The sequence below is a fragment of the Sinocyclocheilus rhinocerous genome, unplaced genomic scaffold (genome assembly GCF_001515625.1).
Source record: "Sinocyclocheilus rhinocerous isolate Xijiao unplaced genomic scaffold, SAMN03320098_v1.1 scaffold2780, whole genome shotgun sequence".
Classification (NCBI taxonomy): Eukaryota; Metazoa; Chordata; class Actinopteri; order Cypriniformes; family Cyprinidae; genus Sinocyclocheilus; species Sinocyclocheilus rhinocerous.
In genome coordinates this window covers 11,031-28,719 of record NW_015628683.1, presented here as the reverse complement: position 1 = coordinate 28,719, position 17,689 = coordinate 11,031, and the positions used below count along the sequence as shown (strand labels likewise).

The window sequence follows — 17,689 nt, the reverse complement described above, 5'->3', positions numbered from 1 at the left end:
CTACGTCACGTAACGGCAACAAAAACATGAACAAACACTGAATGATTGTCTTTTTATTAACTAACATTGACACAGATTAATAAATGTATTGTTCCATGTTCGTTTGTATACCGCGCGCAAGGTTTATGCGCATAGTCCAAGTCTTCTTCTCCATTTTTAGTGTATCTCTGTGGCAGAATTGCAGCGCCACATACTGGTCTGGCATGTATACTACATCGTTTTGTGTCGGTTTTGTGGTTTCGTGTGGATGCATATATTTCTTAAGACGAGGGAAAAAAAAGGATCAGATAGGGAAAGCTCTAGCTCCGTGTGGACGCAGCCTAAGACAGGCAGGTGAAACACCATCTGGGCCTGAAGCTTTTCTAGACTTCTGCTTCCTGAAGACCCGGTTCCCTTTATTGCTGTGTAACAGTGATCCAATATATTACTGTCTCTGGCGCGACATGTAACGTGCTGTCTGTATAAATAGATAAAAATAAATAAGTAAAAAAGAGTGGGAAAGCATGTAAACATTTGAAATGGGTCATTATCATGGCGGCAGCAGCAGGTATGCAGTACAATTTTAAAATATTGTATACAATTATTTACATATAAATATAAACCAAACTGCTTTGTTTACCTTATGTAAATAAGAGGTTGCATAAACTTATATCTGCTAATTTCCACAGATTTAATGACATCCATTATTTTTACAGATAGAATGCAAGACAGAAACCATTTCAACTGTAGTGCTTCTATATTTCTATTTTTAAAACATGAGATTTAAGTAATCAAATAATAAATAGAATGTTATTTTCCTTTTATTAAATTAAGTATGACTACAATGCATTGCTCACATGGTCAGTTTGCTGTTTTTTTTCTATTTCAGAATTGTGGTGTTGCTAATTTGAAATGAAGCCTCATTTTTGCGGCTGGTTTTGGAGTCTCAGTCTTCCTCCGTTCATGCAGATGATCTGAGCTCAGCAGGAGTCTGATGTGACGTTGCAGAGCTGCTGTAGACCTGCATTGATCGTCTCCTGCTGTTCTTCAGACAGAGATCAATCAAACCAGATCAATGCAGAGTGAAACTTCACCTGATCACTGTGATTGACGTGTCTGATCTGCTGTCAGATTTTGAACGTGCTGGATGATCGTCCGCTGACGCCGCGGGTGTTTTCAAGGTCTGTGATTGTTCTCGTATCTAAAGACTGTCACTCGACCTCTTCGGTCTCAGTGTTTACGTGGAGTTATGACTTCATGCCCTCTCTCTCTCTCTCTCTCTCTCTCTGTGTGTCAGTGTCTCTCATCCTCAGCTGTTTTCTTCTCTTCTGTGCTCTCGTGTTTCTTCAGCTCTGGCAGAGAATAATGTCTCTAAATGTCAGGCGCCTTTTATTAAGATCAAAACGCCTCTGAAGGTGTTTGTCCGGCTGTCAGACGGTGTGTGTGTGTGTGTTTGTGAGATAGTCTGTATTTTCTGGAATCACATGCGTCAGGAATCACACTCAGGCGGATAGGTTAGTCTCCTCTGGACTAGTTTGTAAAGTGATGATAATAACAGACTGCAGTGGAGGATTTAATTCAGATAATGGCCTGACAGTGTCTGTGAATGGGAAAGGTATTCAAGTATTCAGCGGATCAGTGCATCTCTGTCTTTCATCTCTGTGTGTTTCTCTTGTGTTTCTTGAGGAGATTCAGAGTTGTCTCTGTCTCATACATGAACAAAAGAGCAGTGAAAAGCCGTCATTATCCACTGGATCATCAGCTCACTAAATCAGTGCTGGATGTCTGCTGTCAGTGAGACTGTGAGTCTGTGCTCACAGATTGAATTTCCAGTTGATGTTTACAGTAACCTAATAACCACTCAGAACCTGCTGTAACCATCTGGTAATCATTCAGATTACCCTAGAAACCATCTAGCAATGCCTAGCAGCCGCTCTATCACTGTGGCTGCAGGTCTTGCACATACACACACAATAATATTAATTTTGAATTGAATTTTGTGATCACATTGAGCGTTGAGATCTCAGTGGATCCAGACGAGCTCCTGAGACGCACATTAGCTCAGGAGAGAGATGTCTGTGAGTTTATACAAACCTGTGTTAGTGTGCGTGTGTGTGTGCATGTGAGTGTGTGTGTGTGTGTGTGTGTGTGTGTGTGTGTGTGTGAGTGTGAGTGTATGTGTGTGTGTGTGTGTGTGTGTGTGTCCACAGCTCGTCTCATCAGAGCTCCAGGGATTTTCTGGCTTTATCAGAGCAGAGGCAGAGAACGGCCTGATCTGCTGCGCTCTGGAACATCTACTTCAGACGATGCTCTGCTGGTTTGTGGAGTGTCAGACATGTCAAAAGTTTGGGGCGGGACTTTCTGTCTGACTGACCAATCACAGACAGGCGTGTGTGTGGAAACTGCTCTGCAAACAGTCCTTATTTTCTTAATTTCCTGTCCTTCATCTTCATGTTTGTGGCAGTGATCATCACGCTGTAGGTTTGTGGTTGCTTCTCCGTCTGTGTGGCTCATCCATCATTAACAGCCTCGTGTTCTCCTCGTCTCTGTTGATCCGCTTTATTTTCTTTTCCAATTTCTTTGTTCTATTTTTTCTCATTGCTTTCAATTATGAGCCACAGCAGCTGTTATTGCCATGGAGATTGAGAGACCTCACACACACACACACACACACAGCAGTGACTCAACTTAAATGAGTGTGTGTGTGTGTGTGTGTGTGTGTGTGTGAGGTTAGTTATTTGAAAATTTAATCTGAAGCTGTTAACAGTCAACAGTGTTTCTGATTTGCATTGTTACTCATATTCAGCTGTTACTCATCATCTCAGATATTCAACATCACATCATAGAAGCTGATTATTCTAGAAATATAATGTTCTGTGTTACAAAAGGACAAATTCAGAGAATATTTGCTTTTGTTTGTATGTTAACAGTGAACAGTGTTCATCACAGCGCCAAATATCTGGACTACAACATGTCCAGTTAACATTAATTAATTAATTAGTTAACATAAACTGACAATGAAAACTACTTCAAAATCATTTAATAATCTTAATGTTAATGTTTAATAACACATTATTAAAATCAAAAGTCGTAACTATATTATTTAATGGACCTGAGCTAACAAGTAACGAAGTTCAGTTGCATTTTTGTAACTAACATTAACATAACTTCTGTAACAAATGTAGCTATAATTTATCATTGTTAATATTGGTTAATGGATTAACAAATGTTATGAGACATTATTGTAAAACGTTACCTGTTGTCCTATATAATTATTTTGCACTTTAATCTGTTTGAAGCATTTGTTTACGTTGAACATTTAAGTACAATAAACCAATACACAAAAATGTATATAGTTCTTTTTGTTATAAAAAAGTTATTATACCTGTTATTGTATCCTGCACATACAACTGTCAATTTATATATTTTTATTCCTTATTTACTTTTTCTATTTTTTATTATCTGTGTTTTTTGTTCTGTCACTGTCATATTCCTTATTTACTTGTTCTATTTTTTATTATCTGTGTTTTTTGTTCTGTCACTGTCATTCTGTTACACTGTGGAAGCTTCTGTCACGAAAACAAATTCCTCGTATGTGTAAACATACCTGGCAATAAAGCTCATTCTGATTCTGATAACAACACTTTTTTGGAACTAAATATTAACTGTAAAAAGCTTCAGCAATTATCACAACATGAAAATTTGATACCGTCATATGTATATTATTCATGAGATCATACAATGCATTATTAGGTGCATTACAAGGCATATTGAATGCATTTAATTACACTAATAATGCATTAGATATATAAAGGCTTTAAGTGTTAAAGGCATGCTCATAGATTGTGTTCCACAGAACTGTAATAATTTGAAGAGAAATGTAAAAACAAGTTGCTGCTGCAGTTTAGTTTCAGTAAATGCTCTTTAAATGCAAAATGCATAAAGTGAATGCTCTTTATGGAGAAAAGGAAACTATATTCTCCATTTACGTTTATTCATTTAGTGAGTATTTTTGTTCAAAAAGACGAGGGACGAGTGAGACAGGAGTGTGATAGACTCGTCTGCTTGTGTTTGTGTTTGTGTAAGTCTGAGTTTTGGCCTTCAGGTCTCTCTCAAGCTGCTTAATTTGCCTTAAATAACAGTTATTTGTGAGTTTTCTCAGCATACCGTCAACACAGCTGCTATCAGAGGCGCACGTGGAGCCTGTTTGTGTTTGAATGCGAAAGATTAAGGGCCCGATTGATCCGTTTGACTGAGAGATCCGACATACAGCAGCACAAATCAAAGAGAAACGATTCACCTGCGCTGAATGAGAGAGATCTGAGCGACAGAATGAAAGCACCGCTGACAGATAACACCAGCACAACGCCACAAAGTATAATTAGCAATACAAATCCCTTTACTGGGACTATTTATAATGCAATTAACCCACAACACACACACACACACTTCTCTTTAGCGCTGTACATTCTGACACACTGTGAAGTAACAAGTGATCAAACAAGTGGAAATTGAAAAGAGAAACATCACAGTGTGCAGATGAAAACAGCATAATACCACACTGTTTAGTGAGTTTAACATCTGTCATGCTGGATGATCTGACAGATGTACTGTCACATAGATTCATACACTGTGTGTGAACCTGGATGACATACAACATGACAGACCTTAAAATCACAGCAGATGTCCATTATATGATCTGACTGATAAAAGTGAAGCCATTTTTACATAAAATTAGATTAAAAATTATTACATTTATTGTGGCCATTTCTATTCTACAGCACCTTCTGAACTCTGCCTCTTTATTTGATTTGATTTGAGTTGAGTATTTGTCAAAGCCATAATATTATGAAGTATTATTACAAAATATTTTTGTTGAAACTTGATACATTTTATTTTTCAGGATTGACAGATGGATACAAAATCTCAAAAGAACAGCATTTATTTCAAATAGAAATCTATTTTGACATTATAAATGTTTACAAAATATCTAAAGTCACTTTTGATCAATTTAATGCTTCCTTGAAGAACAAAAAGTATTATATATTTATTTTTCTTACTTTATATCTTACCCCAAACCTTTAAATGGTTGTGTACCTCAGTTTTTACTAAAATTAATTATTCCAAACTTTTGACTGGTAGTATATCACATTTGAAATGCTTTTTAAAAATAGTATAAAATAAAATATATGTAAAAATAGTAAATGCAGCTGATTATTATGAATGGGTGTTTTTGTCAGGATGGGGAAGCAGTGAGTTTGTGTGTTTATTATGTGCCTGAAAGAACACACAGATGATGAAACTCCAGTTAGTTTGAAGCGTTCAGTGCTGTGATGGGAGTTTCTCTCTGTCACACATTCATTTGATTTCATTTGCGTCTCTGTTCTTTCTGGTCTCTCTGAGGAGCGTCCGTCGCTCGCTCCGCTCCCGCTCTTTTTTTTCTGTTGCCACAGCAACAGGACGGTTCTGTCTTGAGGAATGCTGGCGGGATTCTGTTGCCGTCGGCAGCGGGAGAGAACAGCCTGTTTAACCGGAGAGCATCAGGGCTCCGCCGCAGCGGGAAACACTAGAAACAATACGATGATTCAAACCATTTGACTGATGCTGCAGAGAGGCCAGTCACCACAGAAAATAACCTCAGCCTCGTCCGTCACTGTGTTTACAATAATCGGCCTCACCAGGAACTTTTCCCCCATGAATTTTGTGATCAAAATGACTAATATAGGTACTTTATTTCTTCTGTTCTGTTGTTGTTGTTTCATTAATATTAATGACACAAACAGCAGTAATGCTTTAGGAAACTCTGTGGCAGAATATGGGCAGGGTTGCCAGGTCTTCAAAACAAAACCAGCCCAATTAGGTTAGGTTTTTCTCCGCGGTTTTCCCCTCTGTTGAAACAGCATTCCGGTGAGATCCCTTTAACCCTCAGACTTCAAAAACAACCTGAGGCAACAGTGTAAAAGTAGCCCAATTGGGAGGTAAACCGGCAGACTTGGCAACCCTGGTTATGTGAGACTGATTCACTGTTTCACACAGACTCACGAGCTATGTTTCCATCCACCTATTTTTATGCACATTTTGGGATATCGCATAAAAAACGCTGGATGGAAATGCCAAGATGCGCATAAATTCTAAAAATGTGCATAAAAAATGTATGCGCTCAACTAAGTTGCGCATACTACGATGGAAACACTTTTACCGAATAAATTCCTTAATGTGCATCAAAAAAGATGTGAATTTGCAATGGGACATCATAAAACTGGACCAACCAATGCACAAATCTCATTGCACAGCATCTGAAATGCTAGTTTTTCTTTGTGATGTTTAGCGCTATTGATATTAAATTAATCAGGAAGTGATCATTTTGTTCTCCTCAACTCACTGGGTGGAAATTCGTAATTAATTCGTAACTTTGGATGTCCTTATGAAAATAATGCATTCCAACTTTAATAAAATTAGGGATATTTGTAATTTAATTTTTGTGAGCCCTTTATTTTTGCAATTATTTCAGGGTGAATGTACAAATTATGCAGGATTGCAAAAAATTTGAGATTTTGCTGATTTTGAATTCAGCAATGACAGAATCATGAAAAACTGGACTGAGTCATGCATTGAATGCAGAACAGCAGTCCCGCCTCAGACTATCAGTTATAACATATTTTGATATGCAAAAATGTATATAGTGTCTTCTGCTCTCTATTTTTCATTCCTCGCTCCGTTATAAGCTCTGTACAGTGAGATGATTGCTGTTTTAGGTGGAGTTGCAGTGGTTTTCGTGTGTGTTGTAGTGTGTGTCGGAGCTGCTGAAGCTTGATTTGTTTCTCAGGAGTCTGCTGTGATTACTCACTTTCTCTTGATGTGTTTGCTGTGTGTCGTTCATCATATCGGCATGTCAGTGGCTCTAAATGACGCTGCTAAAGGTCAGCGTCTCGTCCCTCACTAGCGGTCAGCCGTAAGCATGATTGTGTTTGTGCAGCGGCATGTAAAGTTATTTTTCTCTAAACCCTGCTGCTCTACATTTACGTGTTTCACGGTTGGCTCTCGCAGCTCTCAGTGTTCCTTCTGTCTGTTGTTGTGAGTGATCATCTGCTAATGTTCTGCTGCTCCTCCTGCCATCAACTTCTAGACTCTCAATTAACTTGATTTAAAAACTCTGCTGTTGCCATGGAGATCAGAGAGTGTCGCCGTGGAAACAATAAGATAGTTTAGTTTCATTCAGCCACTGGGCTTCTCTGGATGTGTTTCAATGAGCCGTGACAGACAGACGATGCTTCATGTAAAAAAAAAAAAAACAGCGTGCCGATATACCGCCATATCTCACGTTTACTCGTGTGATATTGCATTTATACAACAGTTCAATGGCACGAGTGTGTAAATACATAAAAACACAACAACGGAGTGTTTTAAAAAGCCCTCTTTTGTGCAGAACTACTTCCTTCCGCCACGGACTCAAATCTAAAGATGACCGTTTAACAGCTGAGCCCAAGCCTCCGTTACTAATTCCAAAACGTCGCTTTAGAACTAGTAACAAAGGAAAGCTGAGTTGCTTCATTAAAAGCTTATTGTATCACTGTAGTAAAAGCAGTGTATTATGTAGTAGAGTATTATGAGAGAGAGAGATTGACTGAGCCTGCATCTGATACAGCATTCATTCTTCAGATCAAACTCATATTCACAATAAAACAGTTTGAATGTCCGATAGTCTCGTACTATCCTTTCATCTGTTAAGGGTGATTTCTGATGACAGCGCTGCTCAATGCATTTGTTGGCTGCGTGCAAGCTTTTTGAAAGAAAAAATAAGTTCCTTGTTAAAAACTGCGCTTTAGTATTTTTCAATTTAAAATTATTTCTGCTGACTCGTAAAAAAGTCTCTTGTCACCAGCTAATGGCGGAACAATGTAACTAAAATCACCATCACGAACACACACACACACACACACAGTTTCCTAATACCAAATATTAGTATTATTTATATAAAATATTATTTATTGAATAATAATATTTAATAAACATAACAACAGCCATCATACAAGTTGCTAGGCAATTCAGTCAAAAGTACAAAGGCAGCGCTCTGATATACAACATTGAAGTTACATAAACATGGTAAGATTTTGCCAAAACTATTTGCTCTGGAACAAATAATAGATTAATGAGATCAAAGACTGCTCATTAGATTTACCCAAAACGAAATATATCTCATGTTTAACCACAATTCCAGAATTTTTTTAAATTCCAGAAGATCTGGCTGAGGTGAGGCTTTATGCCCTGGAGCTCACATCTCCGAAAACATCAAAGCAAATTTTCAAATAGACATTGTTTATTAACAAACCGCATATTTGAAGTCTAGACAAGTACATTCTCATCTAAAAAGCTCTTAAAACTACATTCAGTGGCACAAAAACAGTATTATTCTTAAATTATAGTGGATTTGGGCGTCCGCTATGACGCTCGCTGTGAGAAATACGGCAAGCAGAGTGATTCAAACGGTGATGTGGTTGGAGTAGCTCTGTTATCACTCTGATATCGCACTCTTATCAGCCAATCAGATTCAAGGACCAGAGAGAACTGTTGTAAATATATATAGTTTATTCCTCCATGTGAATATAAAAATATAAACTATAACATGCACTAATGGTCTCTTTTGCTCACCAAGGCTGCATTTATTTGAAATAGTGAAAACAGCAAAACATTATTACAATGTAAAATAGCTGCTTTTTATGTGAATGTGTTAAACTGTAATATATTTCTGTGATGCGCAGCTGTATTTTCAGCATCATTACTCCAGTCTTCAGTGTCACATGATCTTCAGAAATCAGTATAATATGCTGATTTAAGAAACATTTCTGATTATTATCAATGTTGAACACAGTTGTGCTGCACAATATTTTTGTGGAAACCGTGATGCATTTTATTTTTCAGGATTCACAGATGAACAGAAAGTTCAAAAGAACAGCATTTATTTGAAATAGAAATCTTTTGTAACATTATAAATGTCTTTACTGTCACTTTTAAACAATTTAATGCATCCTTGATGAAAAGAAAAAATACCCACCCCAGACTTTTGAACATGAATGAACCTTAATCTGTTCATTTATATTATATATTATAACACCTTTTTCTGTCCACATTATTGAAGCTTTGATGAATTAACAAAGCCAACTATGACTTTTAATTATGAACATCTCTCAACACTTTTGATATTTTTATTGTTTTATTATTATATCCTGCTTACTGCTTAATCTTATGGGAAATCAGTATGTTTTTTGTTATTGATTAGAATTTTAAGTGACATACAGGTATTAAATAAAAGTTCAGGATCTCATTAGATCGGCAGCTAGTTTAGCTGTGTTATTGATGTGTGTGTCTGAGTGTGTGTGTGTGTCTGAGTGTGTGTGTGTGTGTGTGTGTGATATATAAATGCAGTTTGTCTCCGGATCTTCCTCAAATACTCAATTTTCCACTCCGGCTCAGTGAGGATTCTGGGAAAGGCCTTCATTATTGTGCCGGTTTCAGTCAGCACTCCTGAGCTTCTGCTGCAGCCGCTTTATAAATAAAGCCCGAGTCCTCTCTACTGACCCCAGATCAGCGTTGAGTGACACCAGAGCTGGATTCACCCTCATGACGGGACAGAAGCGCTGATGAAGGTTTCATACGCTCATAATGAGACTCATACAGACCAGCGCTTGTTCTGTTTAATGTGCTTTCATGGAGATCTCTCTCTCTGTGTGTGTGTCCTCGCGATTATCTGTTTATGGTTCAGCATTAGTGTAAGTGAGCATGTGAACGTCTGCTGGGAATCCTGAGTTCAGCACTCAGACTGAGAAACACTTTCAGAGTCACAGATGGAGATTCAAAGCGTTTAATGTCATGTGCAGTTAATGGAACTAGTAAATTATACTAAAGTCTTATCAATTATCAAAAAAATCACCATACTGACCATATCAACTTTAATTATAGTTTATTGAAGCAGCATGATGAATTCTTAGAGCATCTACTGCACAGAAGCATTTAGGTCAGTGTTTCTTCAATCCCTGGTCAGTATTGGTCTGTTTTGCTTCCATCAGACTAGTGGAAAAAAGCATCCAAAATACACGTTTAAGTGTTTTATTTTTATTCTTTTATTTATTGTTTTATCTGTTTGTGTGTGTAGATTTCAATTCCAATCCATATCTTTAAAGAGTTTTGTTTTCTTACACACCAAACTTTAGTTTTATTCCCCTCTATATTCTGAAGGCTTTTACTGAGGGATTTGGTACATATTCCCATTTATATATGCAGTATTTAACGTTTATTTCTAAAAACGTGGTGAAAATGTATTTGGTTTATGGAGTGATAAAACGAGAAATCCAGAATCCCCTCTGGAAAAACCTGCATGTCAACAAAGAAAAGCATGACTTTATCTAATGTTCAGATTCCTGCTTTGGAAGTGTATGCAAATGAGTGCATATTTCATTATATAATGCCTCATTTGCATACTTAAACATAACTTTTCAGAAAGCTTGTGAGACAAAACTCACCTCTAGCATCTGGCCTTAAGAGAAATAACTCCTCATTGTGGAATAATGACTGAATGAGTTGTGTGTTTGACCTGCTGCTGCTGGATGAATGAGGTGTTACTATGGTAACGGAGCAGCTCCACTGCCCACCTGTGCCTCACATTCACTGCAGATTACCTGACATTTGTTTGAACTCTTTAAACATTTGATATTATAAACATTAGTTTTTAAGAAAGTCATAATTTTCTCCCCCTCATGTGGTTCCTGTATGACTGACTCCTTTCTTCTGTGAAACCCTAAAGGAGTCGTTCAGCAGAATGTTCACGCTGCTCTTTTACAGCGCATGAGCTGATGCTGCTGAGCTCCAGGAATTAATTCAGTATCGACTCAGACTCTGTGTTTTACGCCTCGAAACTCTGTAAAGCTGCTTTGGAACAGTAAACATTCTGACGAGCGATAGACAAATAAACAAAGAAACGCAGATGAAGACGAATCCTCGGGAGCTGGCGCTCATCTGGTGACACACGTTCATACAAACACACACAAAACCCTCCGCATGGTGTTATAGAAAGACTATTTTGACTCCTTTAATAGATAAAATCACACCAGTTCACTTTATACATTCACTCCAAACTTTCAAATGGTAGTGTATGATTTATGTTTTTGAAAGAAGACTCTTCTGCTCACCAAGGCTCATTTATTTGATCAGAAATACAGTAAATGCAGTGAAAATGTGAAATATTATTTCTATGTAAAATAACTGTTTTCTAAGTGAATATCTGTTAAACTAATTTATTTCTGTGATGCGCAGCTGTATTTTCAGCATCATTACTCCAGTCTTCAGTGTCACATGATCTTCAGAAATCATTCTAATATGCTGATTTGCTGCTCAAGAAACATTTCTGATTATTATCAATGTTGAACACAGTTGTGCTGCACAATATTTTTGTGGAAACAGAGACATTTTAATTTTCAGGATTCAAAGATGAATAGAAAGTTCAAAAGAACAGCATTTATTTGAAATTGAAATATTTTCTATCATTATAAATGTCTTTACTGTCACTTTTGATCAATTTAATGTGTCCTTGATGAATACAATTTTGTGAACACTATTCGTTTAATGCATTAATTCTGTTGTAATAGAACATGAATTGATGGTGTATGCATGTCAATGGTTCAGACTGGTTCAGTTTCTCTCTCTATTGGTTCGTTATGAATGTGTTGGTTTATTGGCTGTGGTGATGTTTTCTGTTCGTCTGTGCTGTAATCACACAATCATTGCATCGAGCACTAGTAGAGTTCTCCTTAACCGGCTCACGTGGTTCGAGCGAGTCAGTATGATGGTGATCCTGCTGAACTGTGTGACGCTGGGGATGTACCAGCCCTGCGAGAACATCGACTGCTCCTCCAAACGCTGCCAGATCCTGCAGGTCAGTCTGAGGAACCAGTTTCATAGTTTCACATACTTGCCTGTTAATGAGTCCTTCGCTTCGTTAATCAGCTCTTTCTGATCTCGTGAGCTTTCAGCACGTTAACTAGCCCGTTAAGCATGCGCTTCATATCTAATATTCAGATGATTCCAGATCATCAGCGTCATCTAGAGACTCATCATCAGAGTTTCATGTTAATTAGCTGATCATTAGACTCTGTTGATGTCAGTTGATTTAATTGCATGGCTGATTTCTCTGTCTCTCAGGCCTTCGATGCATTCATCTACATCTTCTTTGCACTGGAGATGGTGGTGAAGATAGTGGCTCTGGGGATCTTCGGCCAGCGCTGTTATCTGGGAGACACCTGGAACAGACTGGACTTCTTCATCGTGATGGCCGGGTGAGAACACACACACAGACACATGCACACATACACTCACGCACATGCACACGCACACGCACACACAGACACATGCACACATACACTCACGCACATGCACACGCACACGCACACACAGACACATGCACACATACACTCACGCACATGCACACGCACACGCACACACAGACACATGCACACATACACTCACGCACATGCACACGCACACGCACACACAGACACATGCACACATACACTCACGCACATGCACACGCACACGCACACACAGACACATGCACACATACACTCACGCACATGCACACGCACACGCACACACAGACACATGCACACATACACTCACGCACATGCACACGCACACGCACACACAGACACATGCACACATACACTCACGCACACGCGCACACACACACACACACACACACACACTCACTCACTCACTCACAGAGAGCTTTCAGACGGTAACCGTTACACTCTTCAGTTCAGCGCTCAAACAAACCCATTACAGGAGTTTGATTCCTGAAGTGCTGAGCTGATGAAGCGTGATGTGTGTTAGTAACTCAATGCTCTCAGTTCAGATCAGCAGTGATTCAGGAGCTCTGGAGTTTCTCCATTCAGAATGAATTATGCTGTTAACACTGACAAACTGTGTAAAATCCATAAGGCTGTGCTATAATAATATAATTGTGACATTTAGTATAAAACACACACCATCATTCAATTTTTTTCAAAAGAAATTAATGCTTTTGTTCATCAAGGATGCATTAAATCGATCAAAAGTGACAGTAAAGACATTTACAATGTTACAAAAGATTACTATTTTAAATAAATGCGGTTCTTTTGAACTTTCTGTTCATCTGTGAATCCTGGAAAATAAAATGCATCACAGTTTCCACATAAATATTGTGCAGCTCAACTGTGTTCAACATTGATAATAATCAGAAATGTTTCTTGAGCAGCAAATCAGCATATTAGAATGATTTCTGAAGATCATGTGACACTGAAGACTGCAGTAATGATGCTGAAAATACAGCTGCGCATAACAGAAATAAATTACAGTGTAACAGATACTCACATAGAAAACAATTACTTTATTTTATAATATAATTACTGTTTTTTTCTGTATTTTTGATCAAATAAATGCAGCTTTGGTGAGCAGAAGGCACTTCTTTCAGAAACATAAAAAAAAAAATCTTACCAACCACAAACATTTGAATGTTATTTTATTTTGTGGTTTTACAGCATTAACATCACTCATTAAACCTACAGACAGCACACAGTTTGTTTTGATCTGCAGCGACTGAAATGCATCGATTCCACTGATGTATTTGGCATTGATTGTGTATGTGTGATCAGTTCATGTGTTCACTGAGTGTCAAACAGCAGACTATCTCACTCATTCATCTCGGTCTCTTCTGTTACGCTATGTGTTTTATTTGTGTCTAGTCTGTGTTCTGTATGATGGCAGATCTCCTGATCAGTGTGTAAATGCAGGACAGATGGAGATCTCTAACACGTGTGTGTGTGTGTGTGTGTGTGTGCGCGCGCATGTACAGTATGTAAATATGTTGAGCGTATGATCAGCTGTCAGAGATCTTCAGAGAAGCTGTGTGTGTGTTTGAGGAGCTTCAGAACAAACAGCGCTGAAGAATAAATGTATAAAACACCACCTGTACTGTGTTAGACTGTACACAGATGAGCTGTGTGTTTATATCGTGTGTGTGTGTGTGTGTGTTCAGGGTGGTGGAGTATTCTCTGGACCTGCAGAACATCAACCTGACGGCCATCCGGACGGTGAGAGTCCTGCGGCCGCTCAAAGCCATCAACAGAGTCCCCAGTGAGTCTGATCTCTGCTCATTTCTGCTGTGTGGAATCAAACCTGACTCTGTTTCTGATTGTGAGTGATTCATCAGTGCTGAATCATAACGGGTTCATGGACAGGAGACGCAAACACTCCTGAGGATCTGCTGAGAAACCATTAGCTGATGAGACACGATAGCTTTAACACCTACAGAGACGTTACTGAGGATGAACCTGATGAAAGCAGGAGAAAATGACATGAACAACCCAGACAAACAACACTCTTCCATTATAAGGGTCAGACAAAAAAACGAGGATATTCCATTCTGTAGTTTTTATCAGGGTTTCTGTGGGTCTTAAAAAGTATTAATCTGCATTTTCATAAATTAAGGCCTTAAACGCTCTTATATCAGAGCAGAAAGTCTTAAATTCATAAAGTCATGGCATTAAATGTCGCATGCAAAGCAAAAAATTAATATAATTCTCAGTATTTTTGTTTTTCAATATAAATATCAAAATATCCTTAAATCAAAATGTTTACTTGAAATGCAAATTAAAGACATGAAGTCTTCTTTTCTGAAAAATGTAACAAAAGTAAATGAATTTTTGCTTACAATAAGAACCAATATCTGTCAATGCAACAGTTTTTTTCTTTAAATGAAGTTGGTTTTTCTGGGCTTTTTGGCAGACATTTGTTCTTGTTTTAAAGGGGTCATCGGATGCGAAATGCACTTTTACATGTTGTTTGAACATAAATGTGTGTTGGCAGTGTGTGTACACAATCACCCTATAATGATAAAAATCCACCCAGTGCTTTTTTTAATCTCCTAAAATCATTACCCCTTTCTCAAATCAAGCCGTTCTCCGATTCCTGCCAGTGTGATGTCACACAGACCCAGGCCCCTCCCACGATTGATGACTGACACTGGCGTCTTACCTTAGCTCCGCCCTGAGTGAGCTGTCATCAGTCCGCCATTGTTTCACCGCCGGAGCAGATGTAGACAAGAATGACTCCTAAGCGGTTGAGGTGTTTTGTGGATGTAATAAATAATGAACAGCAGTCGTCATTTACTCCCGACATCTGAGCCGCTGAAGACGCACGCAGTGGATTATGTTTGTTTTTGAAGGGAATTCGCCCCCGATCTACATAAATGCGTCTATCTTCGCGCGAATCATTCGTGATCCAGCTTCACCTACAGAAGAAGTGAGTATAAGGTTTTTTATGAATCTTTGCAAATCGCCTTTCCCAATAATGTGGTAGTTAGCAAGTTCAGAGACGATTGTGGCTAAAGTTTACAGTCTCAGAGAACGGCTCGTCACCCCATGGAAGAGAGGGGTGGGGTGAGCAGAGCTCATTAACATTTAAAGGAAAATGCAACAAATCTGCATGCTCTGAAAAGAGCTGTTTTTGACAGGGTAAAAAAGTTGTTTTTTACACTACCATTGAGAAATTTTAACCAGTCAAAATGAGCTCTGTTCAGAGCACGCAGTTTTTGTAGCATTTTCCTTTAAATGTTAATGAGCTCTGCTGACCCCGCCCCTCTCTTCCGAGCTGCTCTCAGAGAGACTGTTTACTTTATTCGTCGTGAAACTGGCTAATTAGCACATTATTAGGAAAGGCGATTTGCAAAGATTCATTAAAAAAACCTTACAGTTTTTATTTATGTAGTACTAATCCTATAATGATAAAAATCCACCCAGTGTTTTTTTTTAATCTCCTAAAATCATTACCCCTTTCTCAAATCAAGCCGTTCTCCGATTCCTGCCAGTGTGATGTCACACAGACCCAGGCCCCTCCCACGATTGATGACTGACACTGGCGTCTTACCTTAGCTCCGCCCTGAGTGAGCTGTCATCAGTCCGCCATTGTTTCACCGCCGGAGCAGATGTAAACAAGAATGACTCCTAAGCGGTTGAGGTGTTTTGTTGTTGGATGTAATAATGAACAGCAGTCGTCATTTACTCCCGACATCTGAGCTGCTCAAGACCCAGTGGATTATGTTTGTTTCTGAAGGGAATGCGTCCCCGATCTACCTAAATGCATTTGTGTTCACGCGAATCATTCGTGATCCAGCTTCACCTACAGAAGAAGTGAGTATAAGGTTTTTTATGAATCTTTGCAAATCGCCTTTCCCAATAATGTGGTAGTTAGCAAGTTCAGAGACGATTGTGGCTAAAGTTTACAGTCTCAGAGAACGGCTCGTCACCCCATGGAAGAGAGGGGTGGGGTGAGCAGAGCTCATTAACATTTAAAGGGACATGCACCCAAACGAGTTGTTGTGAACAGAGCTGTTTTTGACAGGGTAAATAGGGTTTTGTTTTACACCACCATTGAGAAATTTTAACCAAAGTATGTCATAGACTTTTCATTAAGACCCTAGGTAGGGGTATTCAATTAAAGTTCCAAGAGGTCCGGTCTCTATATTTGATGAACAACACAGAAAGGGAACGAATGAATGCATTAAACGAAGTGCATTTTTTTCAGGTCCCCACTGTATATATGTGTGACCCTGGACCACAAAACCAGTCTTAAGTCGCTTGGATATATTTTTAGCAATAGCCAAAAAAAACATTGTAGGGGTCAAAATTATCAATTTTTATCGTAAAGATCATGTTCCATGAATATATTTTGTAAATTTCCTACCATAAATGTATCAAAACTTAATTTTTGATTAGTAATATGCATTGCTAAAAACTTCATTTGGACAACTTTAAAGGCGATTTTCTCAATATGTAGATTTTTTTGCACCCTCAGATTCCAGATTTTCAAATATTTGTATCTCGGCCAAATATTGTCCTGTCCTAACAAACCAGACATCAATAGAAAGCTTGTTTATTCAGCTTCCATATGATGTATAAATCTCAATTTCAAAAAATTTGCCCTTATGACTGGTTTTGTGGTTCAGGGTCTCATATATGAATAGTTACACATTTCCGTCTGGGCACCAGTAATGCTTTGTAAAATAAAAAATAAAAATCTTAACAAATAATATACATAAAAATATATATCTATAGAAAAATATATATTGGGTCCTTAGAGCCAAAGGCCAGTGGCTTCTGAAAATGTTTATATTTAAAAAATAAATAAATAAATCATCAGTTGACCTCAATTAGATATCAATATTAAAAGATAAGATCAGATGTTTTGTGAAGCTATTATTCTTTTTTACATTTAGATATGTAAGGCAGAAGGGGTTCAGAGTTTTCCTCTTGAAGTCTGGACCATTTTTATATTTTGCTTAAACAAAAAAATGCTCTCATCATGAGCAGAAAACAAACTAGTAATTTTCAATTTTATGTTGTCTTTTCTTGCTATCTACAAATAGTTTTTCCTATTTTAACAATTATATGTTTATTTTAAAATGCTCTTAACATACTAATTAACAGTTTCTTCCCTCATGCAATCTACCTCATGAACACTTATGCCGAGTTCACACTCCACGATTTTAGCCCGATTTTTCATTCGCCGTCAGGTTTTGCCAAATCGCCGACAAATGCCCGACATCGGAGGCAAATCGGTGCTCGTTCACGCGAGTGACAATCATGCAGTGTGAATTATCAAAGACGCGATCTGAGGGAATCACCGA

At 38.2% G+C, this 17,689-nt stretch overlaps 1 protein-coding gene across 2 annotated transcripts in view; it reads left to right on the top strand.

Moving 5' to 3' along the window:
- Positions 1-14,550, top strand: part of cacna1ib (calcium voltage-gated channel subunit alpha1 Ib) — a 37,352-nt gene extending 22,802 nt beyond the window's left edge. Inside the window, exons 3-6 of one of the 2 annotated variants that reach the window (XM_016549659.1) lie at positions 11,794-11,905; positions 12,172-12,305; positions 14,042-14,139; positions 14,216-14,550. In XM_016549659.1, the coding sequence (XP_016405145.1) occupies positions 11,794-11,905; positions 12,172-12,305; positions 14,042-14,139; positions 14,216-14,262 (391 nt within the window). In that variant the 3' untranslated portion in view covers positions 14,263-14,550. Of the gene's footprint in view, positions 1-11,793; positions 11,906-12,171; positions 12,306-14,041 lie in introns of both variants that reach the window. The other variant, XM_016549658.1, reaches the window with a different exon arrangement.
- The last annotated feature ends 3,139 nt before the right edge of the window (positions 14,551-17,689 follow it).